Here is an 18,580-nt window from a genome sequence, read left to right as displayed (position 1 = left end):
CACTAACCATCTAACTGTGCATTAAAACGTAACTGCTGTATAACACTTGGATAAAGCCTGACACAGATTTATAAGTAAACTTTAAGTCAGGTTTCTTGTTTGTTTTGTTTTTCAAGACGGTCTCACTGTGTAGCTCTGGCTGTCTTGGGACTCACTATGTAGGCCAAGGTGGCCTCAATCCACCTGCCTCTGAGCCACCAGTGTTGGGATTAATAGTGCATGCCACTGCCGGGCGGTGGTGGCGCACGCCTTTAGTCCCAGCACTTGGGCGGCAGAGGCAGGCAGATTTCTGAGTTCAAGGCCAGCCTGGTCTACAGAGTGAGTTCCAGGACAGCCAGGACTATACAGAGAAACCCTGTCTCGAAATATCAAAAAAAAAAAAAAAAAAAAAAAATAGTGCGTGCCACCACATCCAGCTGATTCAGGTTTCTTAATCAGAAGTCTGACACTTGACTTAAGGAATGCTGAAAGCAAAGTTATTGTTCTTTCTTTATTTATTTTGGTTCTTGAGACAGGGTTTCTCTGTGTAGCCCTGGCTGTCCTGGAACTCACTCTGTAGACCAGGTTGGCCTTGAACTCAGAAATCTGCCCGCCTCTGCCTCCCAAGTGCTGAGATTAAAGGCATACACCACCACTGCTCAATTAGATTGTTCTAATCTTTAGATTTTAGGGATAGTAGAATGTAGAAGATTGTTTACCTCATGAGAGCAATTGTCTATGTCTTCAGAACTAGGGTTTTTGTTGTTGTTTATTTTTTGTTTTCCAAGCAATAGGAATATTCTTAGACCACTTACTGAATCAGAGCTGAGACGAGGACTAGCCAAACATCTTAGGAAGAGATGAAATGGCACCATTTGACAAGGGAGGCAATCTAAAGAAGCAAGATCTAAAGGTCATGTATCTGGGTCAGACTCCTAAGAGACTGAAAACTTGCCTCCACTATAAAAAAAAATGTCATGAGCACCAGCTGCTTTTCCAGGGGACCAGAGTTAAATTCCCAGCACTACATGGCAGCCTTAAGAAAATCAGATAAGGCCGGGCGTGGTGGCGCACGCCTTTAATCCCAGCATTTGGGAGGCAGAGACGGGATTTCTGAGTTCGAGGCCAGCCTGGTCTAGAGAGTGAGTTCCAGGACAGCCAGGGCTACACAGAGAAACCCTGTCTCGAAAAACCAAAAAAAAAAAAAAAAAAAAAAAAAAAAAAAAAAAAAAAAAAAAAGAAAGAAAGAAAGAAAGAAAGAAAGAAAAAGAAAATCAGATAGGGCTGGTGAGATGGCTCAGCAGTTAAGAGCGCTGACTGCTCTTCCGGAGGTCATGAGTTCCAATCCCAGCAACCGTGTAATGGCTCACAACCATCTGTAATAAGATCTGATGCCCTCTTATGGGGTGTCTGAAGACAGCTACAGTGTACCTACATATAATAAACAAATAAAAACCTTGGGGCCGGTGCGAGTGGGGCCGGAGCAAGGGGGGAAGGGAAGGGGGGGAAAATCAGATAGCTAGTATGACCTACCAATGAGCTACAATATGCAGTCCTCAGAAAGAACTTTCATAACTTCTAAGTTTCCCAAAGGAGTTACGATCACAGGAAGCTTAGAGAAGGGAGAAACTAGGGGCTAGTGGGATGGACAAGTCACCAAGGAAGGAACAAATGCCCAAGGATACCTCTTCCTTGGGAGTAAAATGGTGTGCTGCCAGAATATCTGTGTATGACTTCATGCTATTACCCTCATTTGAGAGTGGGATGATTTTTCTACTCTTTGTACACTTGAGTATGTGTAGGGCCAGAGGTCAACTTTAAGAGATTGCATTGATTGCTCTCTACCTCTCTGGAGACAGGGCTCACACTGAACCGGCTGACTGATTAGACTAGTCAGGCGGCTAATGATCTTCAGGGATCCAGCTATCTCTCCCACCCAATTCTCCACTCTCCCCACTCTGTGTTGGGGTTACAGATGTGTATCACTATGTCCACCTTTTTGTTTTAAGATTTTCTAGTTTTATTCTGTTTGGTCTGCATGTATGAATGAGTACCATGTCTGTGCCCAGAGCATGAGGAAGCAAGAAGAGGATGTCAGATCTGTTGAAACTGGAGTTAAAGTGGTTGAGCCAAATGTGGGTGCTGGGAGCTAAACCTGGGTCCTCCACAACAGCGTTGTGCTCTTAACAGCTGAGCTCTCCAGTCTCATACCATGTCTACCTTTTACTTGAATGCTAAGGTCTTCAGGCTTGTGCACATAGCACTTACCAACTAAGTCATTTCGGCAGCATCCTGGTTTTATTCTTAGTGCTTATCAACAGGCCTAGCAAAAAGTTCTTTCACATTCCAGCAACTCTGAAAGTGGGGCGTTGGCATTTTCAACCAGCTTTTGCAGGACCAGCCTAGGAAGAGGGGGCAGGAATACCTATGACAGCTTTGACAAGGGCAGGCCCTTCTCCCCTACTAAAAACGTTAGGAAAACAGTTACAGACCTGAGGGTTATAACTGAATTGGGAAGAGTTGTTATTAGCTGGGTAATAAACAGATGTATCAGTATAGAAATTCACTAGCTTGTGTGATTTGGATAGGATCAAAGGTCAATCAACTCATAATTTTAAAGAAGTAAATACTGAGCAAAAAACTTTCTCCAAATAAGCTCAATTCATACATGTATACGAATAAATAAATAAACTTATAGGACCCTTATTGTTTTATAGGAAACTTATTGTTTCCTATAAAAGTAACAATCCATCTGCTCCCACACCACTCACAATGCGTGGTTTCATCTGATCCTAGAAACTTAGCAGGATTAAGACCAGTACATATACGCATGGGAGGAAAAAACCCTCATTCTGTTTAGAAAACATGACTACTTAGGATACATAGTTAAAACAAAGTCCTTGATTCTTGGGTGTTTAAGTTTTATTTTCTTTAAATTAGCCTCTGAAATGTGTATTTAATTACCTTCCAGAAAACAACTTTACAGGGTACAGTCCTCACTTTGGCAAAGGAAGAATAAAGAACAGAGGTGCCTACTATTAGGAGCAGTGAGTTATGGCCATGAGCAGGGCATCGTCCTCTTCCTTGCTATTCAACAAGATGGGTTCTGTGATGTCGCATGAGGTGCGAGTTAGAAATAAAAGCTGCACCACACTTTGCACACTCATAGGGCTTCTCTCCTGTGTGGGTTCGCTGGTGGACAGTGAGGCTTGACCTCTGTCTGAAGGCCTTCCCACATTCATTACATGAATAAGGTTTTTCCCCATTATGGATTCTTTGATGAATGAGTAAGTATGAGCTACAAGTGAAGGCCTTCCCACACTCGTTACACACATAAGGGAGATCTCCACTATGAATTCTCTGGTGGACAATAAGGCAAGACAGCTGACTGAAGGCTTTTCCACATTCGCTGCAGTCGTAAGGTTTCTCTGCAGTGTGAATTCTCTGGTGCACAATAAGGTGAGAAAAACAACTGAAGGCTTTCCCACAGTCTTTACACTCATACGGCTTCTCACCAGTGTGGCTTCGCTGATGTACAATAAGATTTGCACTCTGGGTAAAGGCTTTGCCACAGTCACTGCAGGCGAAAGGCTTCTCCCCAGTGTGGATCCTCTGATGGACGATGAGGTTGGAGCTTCGAGTGAACGTTTTTCCACATTCATTGCATTCATAGCATTTCTCAGTTATGTGGACTTTCTGGTGCCGAGCAAGTTGCGAGCTGTAACTGAAGGCTTTCTCACATTCACCACACTTAAAGGTTTTTTCTAAGGAGTGGATTTTCTGATGAACAGTCAGATTTGAACTCTGAGTGAAAGCCTTCCCACATTTTGCACAGACATAGGGCTTCTGTCCAGTGTGGATCCTCTGATGCACAACGAGGTTGGCACTCTGAATGAAGGCCTTCCCACACTCGTGACAGGCAAAGGGCTTCTCCCCAGTGTGGATCCGCTGATGCACAACAAGGTTTGCACTCTGACTGAAGCCTTTCCCACACTCGCTGCATGTGAATGGCTTCTGCCCAGGCTGTGTCTTCTGGTTTTTATCAGGAGCAGAGCTAAGGCTGTATTTCCCCCTAGACTTCTTAGATTTCTCTTCTTCCTCGTCTCGGAAGCTTTCAGACAATGGACAGTCTTTCACTGTTATTTTTCTCAAATCTCCTTTTTCCCGCCTTATTCTCGGCCTTTTTAACACATTTCCCTTTTCACAAGATTCTCCTAACTCAGGTCCTTGAAGGTCACCTTTCTGGATTCGTCCTACAATCATGGGGGGCCTCTCCGAGTCATCACATCTCTCTGTTTTAGGAATCAGTAACTCTAGGTTCTTGGTTTTGGTACCTGTACCGAGAAACAGAAATATAAATGTTAGTTTCCTCTGGCCTATAAAAAGAACAGGCTTATCAAGGTCAGGAAAATAAAAGACTTCATCAAAGAGAGGAAAACCACAGAAGGGTCTGCGTTCTGCCACACACCTGCCCTCACCAGAATCTATCATGGTTCTGGCCTGAGCGTCACATTTTAAGGCCTAGTGCTGAATGTTACCCCTAGGGGGAAGTTCTGGAAACTTGAGATCCTGACCCTGTTTTTCCTGAAGTGAATAGCCTCATCTTCCACATAATCCTGCTATCATTTTATATGCAAAATATTCTGAACTAAAACTGCTGTTCCTGTAAACTAAAAGAGAAATTTCCCTGCTTATTTCTATCAGCAATACCAGACACTTAACCAGAGTAACAGAACAAAACTGTAGACGATACTCTGGTTACCTGAAGACAAGTCTCACAATTATGAAGGATACCAACCCCTTGCCTTTTTTCTTGAGCAGCTAGTATGGATAAAGCACATAACTGATCAGTTAATTATAGAAAATCCCTATCCATAAACAAAAGACCTTCCAACTTAGGCTTTTGTGTGTGTGAAAATGATAGCAAAAGAAGGATAAAATCTGGATATGGTCACACACACACACACACACACACACACACACACACACACACACACACACACACGTACGTGTGATCCCAGCACATGGTTAGCTGAGAAAGGAGGATGGCTCTGAGTCTGAGAACAGCCTGGTCTACGGCAAGTTCCAGGACAGCGAGGATTAGAGAGAGAGACTGTCTGAAAAACCAAGACAAACCAAACTAAAAAAGGAAAACCCATCAAGGCTCAGCAGTTAAGAACACTGGCTGCTCTTCCAAAGGACTTGGGACTTACAACGTCATACAAATATCCTATTACCAAACCACAGCCAGAGCATCAGTAAGTTCTCACGTTAGTATCTGACTTCCTTCCTTTTACTATTTTTTTCCTGGTGCAGAGGACTGAGCAAAAGGCAGCAAATATGTTAAATATGTATTCTGCAATTTGAACTATAAACTCACACCTTTCATTATTTTAAAAAAACATAGAATCTATATAATGCTTAGCCAGTACAAGTTCTTGCTACCCAACTCTGGGGCCATTTAAAAGTGAAAGGGCAAAACCAACTCCACAGAAGTGTCTCCTGACCTCTGTATGTGCACTGTGGTGTGGGTACACATACATACACTAAATAAATAAAGCTTAATCATAAAAGATATCAGGTGGGCATGGTTGTAAACATCTATGATCTCAACATCTGGGAAGTGTAGGCAGGACATTCAAAGCTTCAAAGTCGTCTAGACTACAGGAGACACTGGCATAAAAAAAAAAAAAAACAAAAAAAGATTCGAAATTTGCATGAAGTCAGCCCTCTTAGCTACTTTATGTCTTCTTTAGTTATGACGCATACCCCCCCCCAGAGACATTTCTGACCCATGTAAACACATTCTCTACCCTCATTCACAGGCAGAATTCTGCCACAGCCAATCAAGACTGATTTCATGGGCCATGTGTTGTGGTATAAACCTTTAATTCCAGCATTTGAAAGGCATTTGGCAGGTTGGTATCTGTGAGTTCAAGGCTAACCTGATCTTCTACATAATGAGTTCCAGGACAGCCAGAGCTATGGTAGAGAGACCTGTCTCAACACAAAAAACCAAGATGATAACAACAAAAACAACATTAATAAAGATTGATTTAATTAAGTGAGGCCATCTTACTGTTTTTAGTCTGTGTTGTCTTTTAATCTCTGCATATTTGAATAAACTGGTCATGCCACACCCCAACATTTGTGTTTTGTGTATGTGTGTACATGCCACAGTGCGCGTGTCAGAGGAGCTGATTCTCTCTACCATGTGGTCCCATGAAATTGACCTCAGGTCAAAAAGCGTGGCAACAACTGCCTTTATCACTAAACTATCTCATAGCCCTGAACTATTTTTTAATTTTTTAAGACAGGGTTTCTCTGTGTAGCCCTCGCTGCTCACTCTGAAGACCAGGCTGGCCTAGAACCCAGGGATCTAACTTGACTCTGCCTCCTAAGTGCTGCGATTAAAGGAGTGAGCCACCATAACCAGTGCCTGAATTAACTTTTAAAATCATTTTCGTGCTAATGGTTTGTAATAACTCTTTCCATGCTGAAGGTACTTTTTGTTTTATTATGAAGGTATTTTAGGTCTTACTATGTAGCCCTGGCTGATCTGGACCAGCTATGTAGACCAGGCTGGCTTCAAACTCAGAGAGATTCAACTGCCACTGTCTCCAGAGTGCTGGGATTAAAGGTGATGATACCAAGCTACAGGTATCTTCTCTCCCCACCCCCCCAGACAGGGTTTCTCTGTGTAGCCCTGGCTGTCCTGGAATTCACTCTTGTAGACCAGGATGGCCTAGAACTCAGAAATCTGCCTGCCTCTGCCTTCCAAGTGCTGGGATTAAAGGCATGCACCACCACTGCCTGGTTCTAAAGGTACCTTTTAAGAGTTTTAAAATTGTATTTATTAGAAGATGGAGGCAGCTTGTCAAAGTACATGTGTGGCTGTCAGAGATTGACTTTGAAGAGTCAATGTATTGCTTTTCTTCCACTACAAGGGTCTCAGGATCAAACTTATGTTGTCAGTTTTAAACACAGTACATGTGTTTAGCTGTCTCACTAGCCCTAAAATTACTAGCTTTTAAAAGATTAGTTATTTGCCAGGCAGTGATGGCACACGCCTTTAATCCCAGCACTTGGGAAGCAGAGGCAGGTGGAGTTCGAGGCCAGCCTGGTCTTCAGAGTGAGTTCCAGGACAGCCAGGGCTACACAGAGAAACACTGCCTCGAAAAACAAAAAACAAAACAACAACAACCAAAAATTTAGTTATTTCTTTTTATTTTATGTGCATTGGTGTTTTGTCTACATGTATGTCTGAGGGAGTCAGATCCACTGGAACTGGACTTATAGACAGGTGTGAACTGCCATGTGGGTGCTTAGAATTAAACCCAGGTCCTCCGAGAGAACACCCAGTGCTCTTACCAGCCGAGCCATCTCTCAAAATATTTAAGACTGAGGATATAACTTGAGTGGTGAATTGTGTATGAAGCCTCGGGTGTAATCCCCAGCACACATGGGGGCACTTGGGAGGTAAAGACCAAAAACTGGTCCAACACTCAAGGTCAGTCTTGGCTATTCAGTGAATTCCAGGCTAGTCTGGGCCATGAAACCATCTCAGGAAAGAAAATGAAAACAAATATACAGAGCACTATCCTTTGTCTGCAACTTATAAGTAGCCATAAAACACATGAAGACATGGGCTTACATGTGACACATGAAGACATGGGCTTACATGTGTGCAGACCTGAAAAGTGCTGAAAACTAAGCATGATGATAAAGTAAGTTTACAATTTCCCTCTGTGGTCTTTAGCCTGTATGAAATAAGCCACTTACTGTGGCAACCGTACATGCAGCTCTGAGGGGTTGACAGGGTCAACACCTTCACACCATGTGATTCAAAAAGAAACCAGACACCCACCCACATGTTTTTAATGCGACTGAGATCAGGGAGCTCAACTTTACCTAGTGGGGTTGGGTTCCCATGAGGCTCCAGGATTTCACTCTTGGCCAGAGTACCTGCCAATGAGTAGCTACCACGGGGTGAAGCAGCAGCAGCCTCCTGTGTTGCTTTTAGTACCACCGCCATGTCCCAGAACATTTTCTGACCCTAGAAAAAAGTGAGTATTGTTTGTTTACAAAGGGAATGAAGACCGGAGCACTGTGATTTCAGCTTTGAGGATAAAAACACATTTCTGGAGATCACAGATACTGGGTAGGAGCCTTCTCCAACTCCCCAAAAGACCTGGGTGGAGAAGCAAGGCTACCACTTTGATTTGTAACTCACTCAGCACTACAACACACACCTTATTCTGTTGGTGAGTCCTAGCTTGGACCAGCAGGGAGTGTGGCTTTAAGAAGCTCAGATGGCAGAGTGCTCACCTCACACTACAGAAATGAGGTGTGCTGGCACAGATCTGTATGCCCAGCACATGGGGAGTGGCTGCAGGTGGATCAGAGCTTTGAGGTCACCCCTGGTTAATGTTTTTCAGCAGGATTTTCTGCTCCCCAAAGATCAAATCAACCATGGTTCTGATCAGATACTCTCATAAAGAGCCCTGGGAAAACCTTTGAACGAACCTGGGGTGTGCTTGAAACCATTAAAGGCAAGCCAAAGTGTAGCAATGGATGCTCTTAATCCAAGTACATGATAGTGAAGGCAGGAATTCAAGCCAGGCTGAACTGAGCTATTCGGTTATAGATGAGCAGTATCTGTAGCAACATCCCCGACCTCCTAAACCCAAACTATACTTCAACAACACCTCAGGTGGCAGGCATTAACCATGATACAGAACTGGAGTCACTTGATGTATTTGTAAAATCACAGAAACCCAGGTCTTATTCCCAGAATCTGATTTGATTAGAACAGAGTGAAACGTGGGCAACAAGATACTGTAACCCTCAAGTTCTATGTAGCAATGGCTGGAAGCTGTAGACTTACAAAACACACCGGCACATCATTCAGAAAAAAAAAAAAATTCACTATATTCCAGAGGAATAAAGGTCAGAGCCCTAATCAGGAAAAAGGAGTCTGGATTTGGCAGCAGAGTGCCGGTGAAACATCTGAGGTCTGCGCTTCTCCTCCCGAGACCACCCTTTACCTTTTCCTCCTTTCCTGACACACCGATGCTGACATACGGACCCTCCCCTGGGGCCCAGGCCTTGACGGTCTCACAGTACACTTGTTGGCTGGATGTCTGACCTACGACACTTTCCTCATCTTCTTCCTTTTTCACCTTCACTGGGCCCCAAGAGGCTCTGCCCATGGTCTCTTTCAATTCTGCAGTCATCTTCTCCATTCAATGCAGGGTCCTCGAAAGCTGAGCGACACCCAACATCGGTCAAGCTCCATCTAACCTTCAAGTCTCCAGAGCCAAGATTCGATATTCACTGCATAACCAGAAAACAGAGTTAACAGCAAATATAGCACAGATAACACCCAGCCACTGGTTGATGTTACCAGTGGTAGTATACACCTTTAATCCCAGCACCTGGGAAGCCTACATACGCCAACCAGGGCTGGACATTGAGACTCAGAAAGGAAAAAAAAAAGAAAAGAAAGGAGGAAAAACTAACATTTTAACTGTAAAAACTTTTATATAGAAAAAGATTAAGGAAACATTCCAATCCAATGATAATTATTATTTTACTTATAGTTTGTTTTTATTATGGGGACACATATTTTCAGAATTCAACTGATTTTGTTTTGTTTTCTTGTTTCTCTGTGTAGCCTTGGCTTTCCTGGAACTCACTCTATAGACCAGGCTGGCCTTGAACTCAATAGATCTGCCAGCCTCTGCCTCCCAAGTGCTGAGGTGTGCTACCACTGCCCAGCTAGACTGATTTTTTTAAAAAAGGGATATTACAAAGATTCATTACCAAGGAGAAAAGAATGATTATCTCAGAATATAATTACAGGTATTTAGGTGGTTCTTTTTGTCTGTTTGATTTTTATAGTTCCCACATCTGCCAAATGTTTGATAAGACCAAATACTGGCGGTAAAACAAAATTATTCACGTTGACCTTGTTTATCCTTATTTTTAATTGTTACACAATATCCATAATTGTCAGTCTCACTGAAGAAGTTGAATAAACACATAAAAGTGACCTATACATACACTCGAATAAACATTTACATACACAGACTGGGTGATTCCCTAGTCCCCTGTGTGTGCATCTTCAGACTGCACTTGCACAGAGTTCACCACTCTTTACTGGTTGGTGGTTTTGCTTGTTGTTTCTGCCATGCTGGGAATCCATACAAAAGCCTAATGTATACTAGACAAATGCTCGACCACTGAGGTATAACCAGTTCTTGACCCAGTGTTTCACAAGTCTTAATAGCCTTTCAATATACAGAAGATACAGAACATGTGTGTGTGTGTGTGTGTGTGCACGTGTGCGTACACACACATCCCCACCTCATTCTGGCAGAGCATTCTAAATTTACTTAACCATACCCTGTTCACAATCTTTTCTTTAGTAAACGTGGGCTTCGCTGCTTAGTTTGGTAATAGTTTCCTGTACAAAGGCATTACTCCTTTAGAAGGAACAGAGAGGTCAGGTCACTAGCCTAAGGGTTTATATCTATTGTCAAAATGCTTTCTAAAACAGCATCTAAAGTCAGGCACACACAACTACTAATTAACAGGACCTCTTTAGCTCTGACAAGCAGACAGGGGTTTTGTTTTACTTTAAACAAAGCCAAATAATCCATTTTAGCTGTATATAAGGAGTTTGAAGTTTTCGCTTCTATCCCTCTTTGGTTCTTTTACTAGAAACCGGTGCTCATGTTTTACTAGATCGCTTTATTCTGCTGCTGCTTCAGGGGTAAATCACACTCATGTTCCAACATCAACTTTACTGTACACACTGAAATTCGTAAGTAATGCCACGCTTTTCACCACGGCCTCAAAGAGTAATTCTGGCGGGTCATTCTACTGTGACGGGGTTAAGGCTCCCTGGCTGGAGATCCTCTGAGACTCGTTCCACCATGTGCTTGGGTCTTCTGGCCAGACTCCCGCGGGCCCCTCGCCCCAGCAGACCGGAGCCATCTGCACAGGCCGCCCTCCTCCATCCCCACCAGCCGACCCGCCGTCCCGAGCTACCTCCCGGCCCCGCGACGCTCAATGATGGTCGGTGGAGGGCGGTCCCGCGCCTCTCGCCGTCCGCCGCGACCGGCTCGCCACAGAGGCCCAGCCCGGCCGGCGCCAGCTTCGTGGACTAAGACTTCTGAGTGTCTCGGCTGCAACCGGGCCGAGAACAATGACCGGACAGGAAGTGCCTCGCGCGGGCTTCCGGCTCCCCAGGCAGGCCGGCCTCTCTAGGAATCCACGGGGGTCGTCCGCCTCGGTGGCGAGGGCGGGCAGGGCATTAGCCAGGAGGCAGCCGCATTCTCCCAAGCCGAGCGTGTACCAGAGCTGACCATTGTAGAAAATTCCCTCAGCGTTTTCTTCTTCAAAATATTAAATGGTACAGAAAGGTTGACGGAATGGTACAGAGGATACCCCTATCCTTCATCTCGACAATATTTGCCTTCTCATGTATAATTAAGGTCACTTTTGGAAATTATAAACATTAAAACGCTTTATTCCAAGTACATACACCACCATTATTGCCAATAAGAAAAATTGACAACCATTCATATTCAGATGTATTCAACTGTCTTAAAAGATTTCAAAACCGTTAGGAGTGGTGGCGCACTCCAGCACACAAGAGGCAGAATCTAGTGGAGGCCAGCTTGATCTACATAGCGAGTCCCAGCGCAGCCAGGGCACATAGAGAGAGCGGGTCCCCAAACAAAAATCAAATCTAACAATAACAAAACTCACAAACATTTCAAAATTGCTCTCTGCCCCCAAATGAGTTCCGTAACACTCCAGTTATAGCTATTTAGTTTTGTGTGTTTGAAATGCTAAGTCTAGAGGAAGCCAGCACCCTTCCCTCAGGTCCCTCAGCGGGTAAATCTTAAATGATTACACGGCATCAAGCCAAGGACTAGTGGCTCACATCTGTGATCCCAGCTCTCTAGAGGCCGTGGATGGTCACCATAAGTTTGAGGCCATCAACGACATCACATAGTATAGGGGAAATCCAGACTCCAAACCCATGTCTTCTGATTTTAAATCTAGTGCTCTTCCCAGGTTGTTCTCAGACAGCAGACTCTTTCCTCTCACTTCTGTATCTCATAACTCTGGATTACACTTTTATATAGGTTTTCTGTAGCACCTACACCATCTTTAAAAAATGTATGATGTACATGTTTAGAAATAATGGCCAGTTTTTAAGTTAAAAACTTATTTTTTCTATCATTTACAACTTCACCATTAGCTTTTTATGAGACAAACTCAGTTTCTTCGGTCTTAAAGTGCTCCAAAGCCTCTTTCCAGAGTCACAATAAATGATTTGGTACAGACTATCTTCTAATTAGAATTGAGTTTTTTTTTTCCTAGACTTTGAAAATCTAGGTGAAGTTTCTTCAACTTCTCTGTAAGAGAGGTCATGAGTTTTTCCCCATTAAGACCTAGGGATGATAGTTCAACAGTTACTTCACTATGATTGTGTGCCATTTCATATATGACTGTATTTTTCTTTTTTTACGGTTCTGGGTTCATACCCAGTGTCTTAGGGTTTTACTGCTGTGAACAGACACTATGACCAAAGCAACTCTTATAAGGAAACATTTAACTGGGGCTGGCTTACAGGTTCAAAGGTTCAGTCCATTATCATCAATGTGGGAACATGGCAGCATCCAGGCAGGCATGGTAGAGGAGGAGCTGAGACTTCTACATCTTCTTCTGAAGGCTGCTAGCAGAATACTGGCTTCCAGGCAGCTAGGATGAGGGTCTTAAAGCCCACACCCACAGTGATGCACCTACTCCAACAGGGCCACACCTTCTAATAATAGTGCCAAGCATATATAACCATCACACCCAGGATCTTATGTATGCTGGTAAGCATTCTTATATTCATGCATATGTTTAGCCCTGCCTAGATTTTCTAATCTCTGAGACTCACTGGACTCATATTTGCAGCCAAAATAATTCTTCCACAGCATAAACTTTTGTTATTGGTGAAGTCTTGAAGTCTGTAAAAATTCCTTTGTGGACCTCACACGCTTAGAGATTTTCATCTGTGTCAACTTTCTGGTGTACAGTGAGGTTTTATTTTTATGCCTAAATCTTTATTAAAATCATTACACCCATAAGATTTCTCTCCTATGTGGATTCTCTGGTGGCCAATTAAATTTCTCTTAAAGGCAAAAGCTTTCCTGCATTTCTCACACTCAGGGTTTTCCTCTAGTGTTTATTCTCTGATGTACCATCAAGTTTTTCTTCTAACTAAAATCTTTTCCACACTCTCCACATTTACAAGTCTTTTTTCCCTCCAGTGTGAATTTTTTAATGGAACATAAGATTTCTACCAGAAGTAAGAATTTTTCTGCATATAGGACATTTATAAGATTTTTCCCCACTGTGAATTCTTTGGTGTTTGATAAGGTTTCTGTTGTGGGTAGAGCCTTTCCACGCTCATTACACTCATAGGGCTTCTCACTGTCATAGATTCTCTGACAGCCTATCAGGTTTGAGTGGTAACTGAAGACTTCCCCACAATCATTGCACTTAAAGGATTTCACCTTGTGTGAACCATCTGATGCCCAGTGAGGCTTTTCCTCCCAGACTGAAGCATGTTCCACATTCATTACATTAATAGGGGGCTGGAGGGATGGCTCAGTGGTTAAGAGCACTGACTGCTCTTCCAGAGGTTCTGAGTTCAATTTCCAGCAACCACATGGTGGCTCACAACCATCTGTAATGGGCTCTGATGCCCTCTTCTGTTGTGTCTGAAGACAGCTACAGTGTACTCATATACATTAAATAAATAATATAGTTTTTTAAAAAGCCTCACATTCATAGGGTTTCTTACCACTGTGGATTATTTTATGCTCAATGAGGTTCCTATTTGAACTGAAAGCTCTCCTACACTCACTACATTCAAAGGGCTTTTCTCCAGTACAAGCAGGCTTGAGTGACAACTGAACACCTTCCCACAGTCCTCACACTTGAATGCTTTCTCCTGGGTATGGAGCTTCTGATGGACCATGAAGCTTTTGGTCATAGCAAAGGCTTTCCCACACTCTCCATCTTTACATGGCTTCTCCCCGTTATGGAGTCTCTCATGGTCATAAAGGCTTCTGTTGAAAACACAGTGTTTGTGCTCATGGACAGTCTCCAGTGTGGAAGCTCTGACGTAAAGTGAGGCTCTCCCACAGTCCATAGGGTCTCTCTCTCTCTCTCTCTCTCTCTCTCTCTCTCTCTCTCTCTCTCTCTCTCTCATTTTTAGAGACCGGGTTTTTCTGTGTAGCCCTGGCTGTCCTGGAACTCACTCTGTAGACCAGGCTGGACTCGAACTCAGAAATCCGCCTGCCTCTGCCTCCCAAGTGCTGGGATTAAAGGTGTGCGCCACCACTTATATGAGTACACACTGCAACTATCTTCAGACACACATTAGAATCGTACATCAAATCACATTACTGATAGTTGTGAGCCACTATGTAGCTCCTGGGAATTGAACTCAGGACCTCTGGCAGAGCAGTCAGTGCTTTTAACCACTGAGTCATCCCTCCAGCCCCATTGTGGAGTCTCTAATGGTCACACAGATAAGCACTCTGGCTAAAGCTTCTCACACACACTGGGTGCATTAGTAGGGTTCCTCTCTGCTTTATGGTCAGTGAAGTTTGATTGGAACTAAAAATCTTCCTACTTTTTTACAGCCAAAGTTTTTCTTCTCTGTTTGGACTCACTGGTGTAAGAGGAGGCTTTTACTTTGAATGAGAACTTTTCCACGTTCTGCACTGTGAAGTCGGTGATGGTCAACAAGGTAGGTGACCTGAGCAAACGTCTTCCCACACTCAGCACATCCATAGGTGTTGAGGCTCACCTCCCTAGCAAAGCTGTGCCCCCAGCTATTCCATATTGTTGCTGTAACATGCCTGCCAGTCATCGGTACAGAAAAATAACCTGACTCAGAGCAGGGTCATGCTGACCACAAACCCTGTTGTGTTCTATATGTCATGAGATTTGTTAATCTTAAGAAATTCCACAACTATAAGCTTCATGTAGGACCCATCAAATTAAAGATGAACTGTTATATGTCTAAAATAGCATGAGTCAGGGCTGACCACTGGGCAGTACTTCCTGCAACTATGTATGAGCTCAGTGTGCTTTTTGCGGTTTTAGCCTTTATAAGCTGGCTCTGGGAAATGCTCAAGGTTGCAGCTCCCAGCTCCTGAGTCTGAAGCTGCAACCCTGATTGATCAGTCTTAGGGTGTACATTCAATAAACTATCCCTGTCTGACTGAGATTGGTGTTTGTGTGGTTTGTGGGATAACTCCTGAACCCCAACAACTTTCCCAGACTGGATTCTCTGCTGCAGGATAAGGGTCTTTTTCAGAATGAAAGCTTTGTGAGGCTTGTTGCTTTAATAAGGCTCATTTCTTTCCTCAAGAAGAATGCACTTTAAAAAACATGTTTGTAGATTTATTTGTCTATTTATTTATTTCATGTGAATGAGTGTTTTGCCTGCCTGCATGTCTGTGCACCGCATGCATGCCTGGTGCCCACAGAGGCTAGAAGAGGAGGGCATCCAATCCTCTGGAACTGGAGTTACAGACGGGTGTTAGCCACCATGTGGGTGCTGGGAATCAAACCCTGTTCCTCTGAAAGAGTCGTTACCACTGAGCCATCTCATCCCTCCCCTCCCTTAAAATAAATAAATGAATGTAATAATATTTGAAAAAACTTACTTATTTTTATTCTATGCATATTGCCTGCACGTATGTCTGTGTACCAGATGCTTGCTTGGTGCCTAGAGAGGACAAAAAAAAAAAAAAAAAAAAAAAAAAGGGAAGGCACTGGGTACCCTGCACCTGGAAGTATGAATGGTTATAAGTTGTCATATGGGTTCTGGGAGTGAAACCTGGGTCTGCCACCAAACAAACAAAAAAACCCACAAGTGCTCTTAACCACTGAGCCATCTCTCAAGCCTCAAATGTGCTAAATAATTTTCTAAGGCTTAAAAAAATTAACAATTCATAAACAACACTGAAAAGTGAACAGACAGACAAAACGTGGCATAACATTTTACAATGGAAAAGTATATCAAAGAAAAATGTAGGAGAGATATAGCTAGATATTTTACAATAAACTCAGTAATATGGGAGGAGTGAAGTAGAGGAAGAAGGAGAAAGAAGAGGAGGAGCTAGGAGGAGGGAGATGTAGGAGCCGTGGAGAACCACACATGTATGGAGAGCAGTCCTGGGTAACAACTTATATCTAGGTTAGTTATTTGGGTAACACCTCCAATTGTGTGGGCATCCTGTTAATTGAGCATTACCAAACATATAAAGCCTTTGGATAATCTAAGCATTAGAGTCTCATTTCTACCAGTTACCTCATGGATGGCAGGATGGACTGGGCTCAGCCAAGCATGGTGGAGAGAGCGTGGTAGATTGGCAGAGCCATCTCCCACGCTGGCGTCTTGTGGGTGGCAGGGCTGGTGCTTCCGACTGGCCTGAGTCACAGCAGCAGTGAGAACACATGGCCCTAGGCCTTGCCTAGTCGAGAACATGGTGGCCCCGTAACAACAAGACAGGTCGGGTGCTGTGGGTGCTGCAGCTTTAAATATTACCCTTAACAGAGAGACGTGAATAGGAATCAAATGGTTCATACACCTCTGAAGAGAAAGAAAATGAAAGCTTCCACTGTTAATTTACCTAATGAAGGCTGGGGAAGCACCAGTAACATCATAAGCATGTGCAGGAAGTAGACCTTCTTGTCCATTTGGGGGGGGGGGGAGAAGGTACCTTGGTAATATGCTTCAAAGTTTAAATTTTATAGATATTTGAGCTACCACTACTGCTGAGATGATGAAAAAACACAGTCTCATAAGTGTAAAACTCCATGGTGCAAATCGCTATAGACAATGAAACTATAAGGTTGCCAGAGTGTGGAGAACGCTGCCTGGAAGACCTCAGGCAAACATTCAAACTAGCATTGTCGTTTGCTTTCTGATGCTGTGATTAAACACGGCACCCAAAAGCAGCTCAGGGGAAGAAAGGGGTTACTTAGCTTATACTTCCAGTTACAATCCATTGTGGGGAGTCAGGACCAGAACTCATACAGAAACCACAGAAGAATGCTGCTTGCATGCTTGCTTACTCTCAGGCCCAGATACACCTGCCTAGGGATTGGTTTGCACCTCTGCCGAAGAATTATCAGTCAAGACACAATCTCTCCATAAGCCAATCTGATTAAGGTAATTAATTCTTCAGTTGAGGTCCCTCTTCCCAACTGACTCAAGACTGTATAGTGTTGAGGATAGATAAAAAGTATGACAGTTACCCTGGAGCAAAAGCCAGGACTTCTAGAGCCCAATCAGCTCCAGGAATAGACTCTTCCAGGGTGTAAGATTCTAGAGAGTGCCTCCTTTGTCAAAAGTCCCTTGCCATGCAGGACAGATATGTCTGAGACCAAATACATGGAATGGTTTTGGTCTATAAACCCAAACGTCCATCTACCTACTCACAATAAAGTGTAGCAAATGCTGACCGAGAGGCTTCCTGGCTGCTGCTGTGCCAGGGCAGGTTATCTCATGTCTAAGCTTGGTTTCTTAGCTTGTGACTGGGACCACAGTGGTGTGTACGGAGTTGTGAGACTGTGGTGTCTGAATACTTCAAGGCGTTTGTTTCGGTTTGTGTGCGGCACTGGGGGCACACATCAGGTGTCTGTTCTGCCACTGAGCTGCACATCCTTAACTCATCCAAGTTTCTGTACAGTGCTTGATCCTTGGGATTAGCGTTCCTTACCTGTAGGTCACTAACTTCCTTTTGAAGTTCAGCGAACATTAATGCTGACATGTATATAGAGTGATCAGTTAACAATGGGAGGCTGGATGAAGCTGTGTAGTTGGGTTGGACCTACAGGTTTTCTCTGAGAAGTATTCATTATGTTAACTGAAATATTTTGATAACCTTGAATAAGATCCTGGGCTGTGGCTCTCCAAAAATCATGTGATCATCAGAAACAGCATTGTTTGGATACAAAATGAAAAAAAAATTCTGTAAAACTAGTAAACACACACAAAACAGAACCTAATTGTTATTATTAAATGTTTAGTTATATCTCTTGTTCATTTCCCCAGGATATACTTCTAGAAGAAAAATGGATGGGCCAAAGGGTGCAAACATCTTATAAGTTTTAAGGTTTAGCAGTTACATTACTGAGTTATAAGCCTCCTCATCGATTTAATACAGTCAGACCCTTACAAGCTTGCTGATAACCAATCAGGGGTGGCAGAAACCCAAACAAGAGTTCAATGTGTGAACACACCTAACAGAACCCATAAGCACACAAGCACAGACGGCATTCGTGAGAGGTAACCCTGAATTGCAGTTAAAAGGACGAACATACAAAGCCCACTCAGGAAAGCTATTTCAGGAAGATGTATTTTCAAAGGAAGAGGGTGACAGCTGAGTCTTGTTAACTCATATGCTCCCAATATCAAAGGAATGTCAGTGCTTTGCTGACTGTAAGGAGCACGCCACCAGAGCCCAGCCTTCTCAAAAGCAATTCTCCCACTTTGCTCCCCCATTTT

General features: G+C 43.4%; 1 protein-coding gene and 1 pseudogene across 2 annotated transcripts; both read right to left on the bottom strand.

Annotated features, from left to right (window-relative positions):
* Nucleotides 1–2,336: 2,336 nt before the first annotated feature.
* Nucleotides 2,337–11,225, bottom strand: Znf35 (zinc finger protein 35). 2 transcript variants are annotated; one of them, XM_076917430.1, is made up of 4 exons: nucleotides 11,035–11,209; nucleotides 9,128–9,315; nucleotides 7,891–8,035; nucleotides 2,337–4,313 (listed from the first exon to the last, which is right to left on the bottom strand). In XM_076917430.1, the coding sequence occupies exons 3-4, from the start codon at nucleotides 8,024–8,026 to the stop codon at nucleotides 3,067–3,069; spliced, it is 1,383 nt and encodes a 460-aa protein (XP_076773545.1). In that variant the 5' UTR covers nucleotides 8,027–8,035; nucleotides 9,128–9,315; nucleotides 11,035–11,209; the 3' UTR covers nucleotides 2,337–3,066. The 2 variants fall into 2 exon arrangements, with proteins under 2 accessions (XP_076773545.1, XP_076773544.1); XM_076917429.1 differs by having other exon boundaries at nucleotides 2,338–4,313; nucleotides 9,027–9,315; nucleotides 11,035–11,225.
* A 1,819-nt stretch (nucleotides 11,226–13,044) lies between these two features.
* LOC143435367 (uncharacterized) lies at nucleotides 13,045–17,843 on the bottom strand (annotated as a pseudogene).
* Between the last annotated feature and the right edge of the window lie 737 nt (nucleotides 17,844–18,580).

This window comes from Arvicanthis niloticus, chromosome 21, assembly GCF_011762505.2.
Source record: "Arvicanthis niloticus isolate mArvNil1 chromosome 21, mArvNil1.pat.X, whole genome shotgun sequence".
In the NCBI taxonomy this organism is placed as follows: Eukaryota; Metazoa; Chordata; class Mammalia; order Rodentia; family Muridae; genus Arvicanthis; species Arvicanthis niloticus.
The sequence above is the reverse complement of the archived record's forward strand: the minus strand, read 5'-3'. Positions and strand labels throughout refer to the sequence as shown.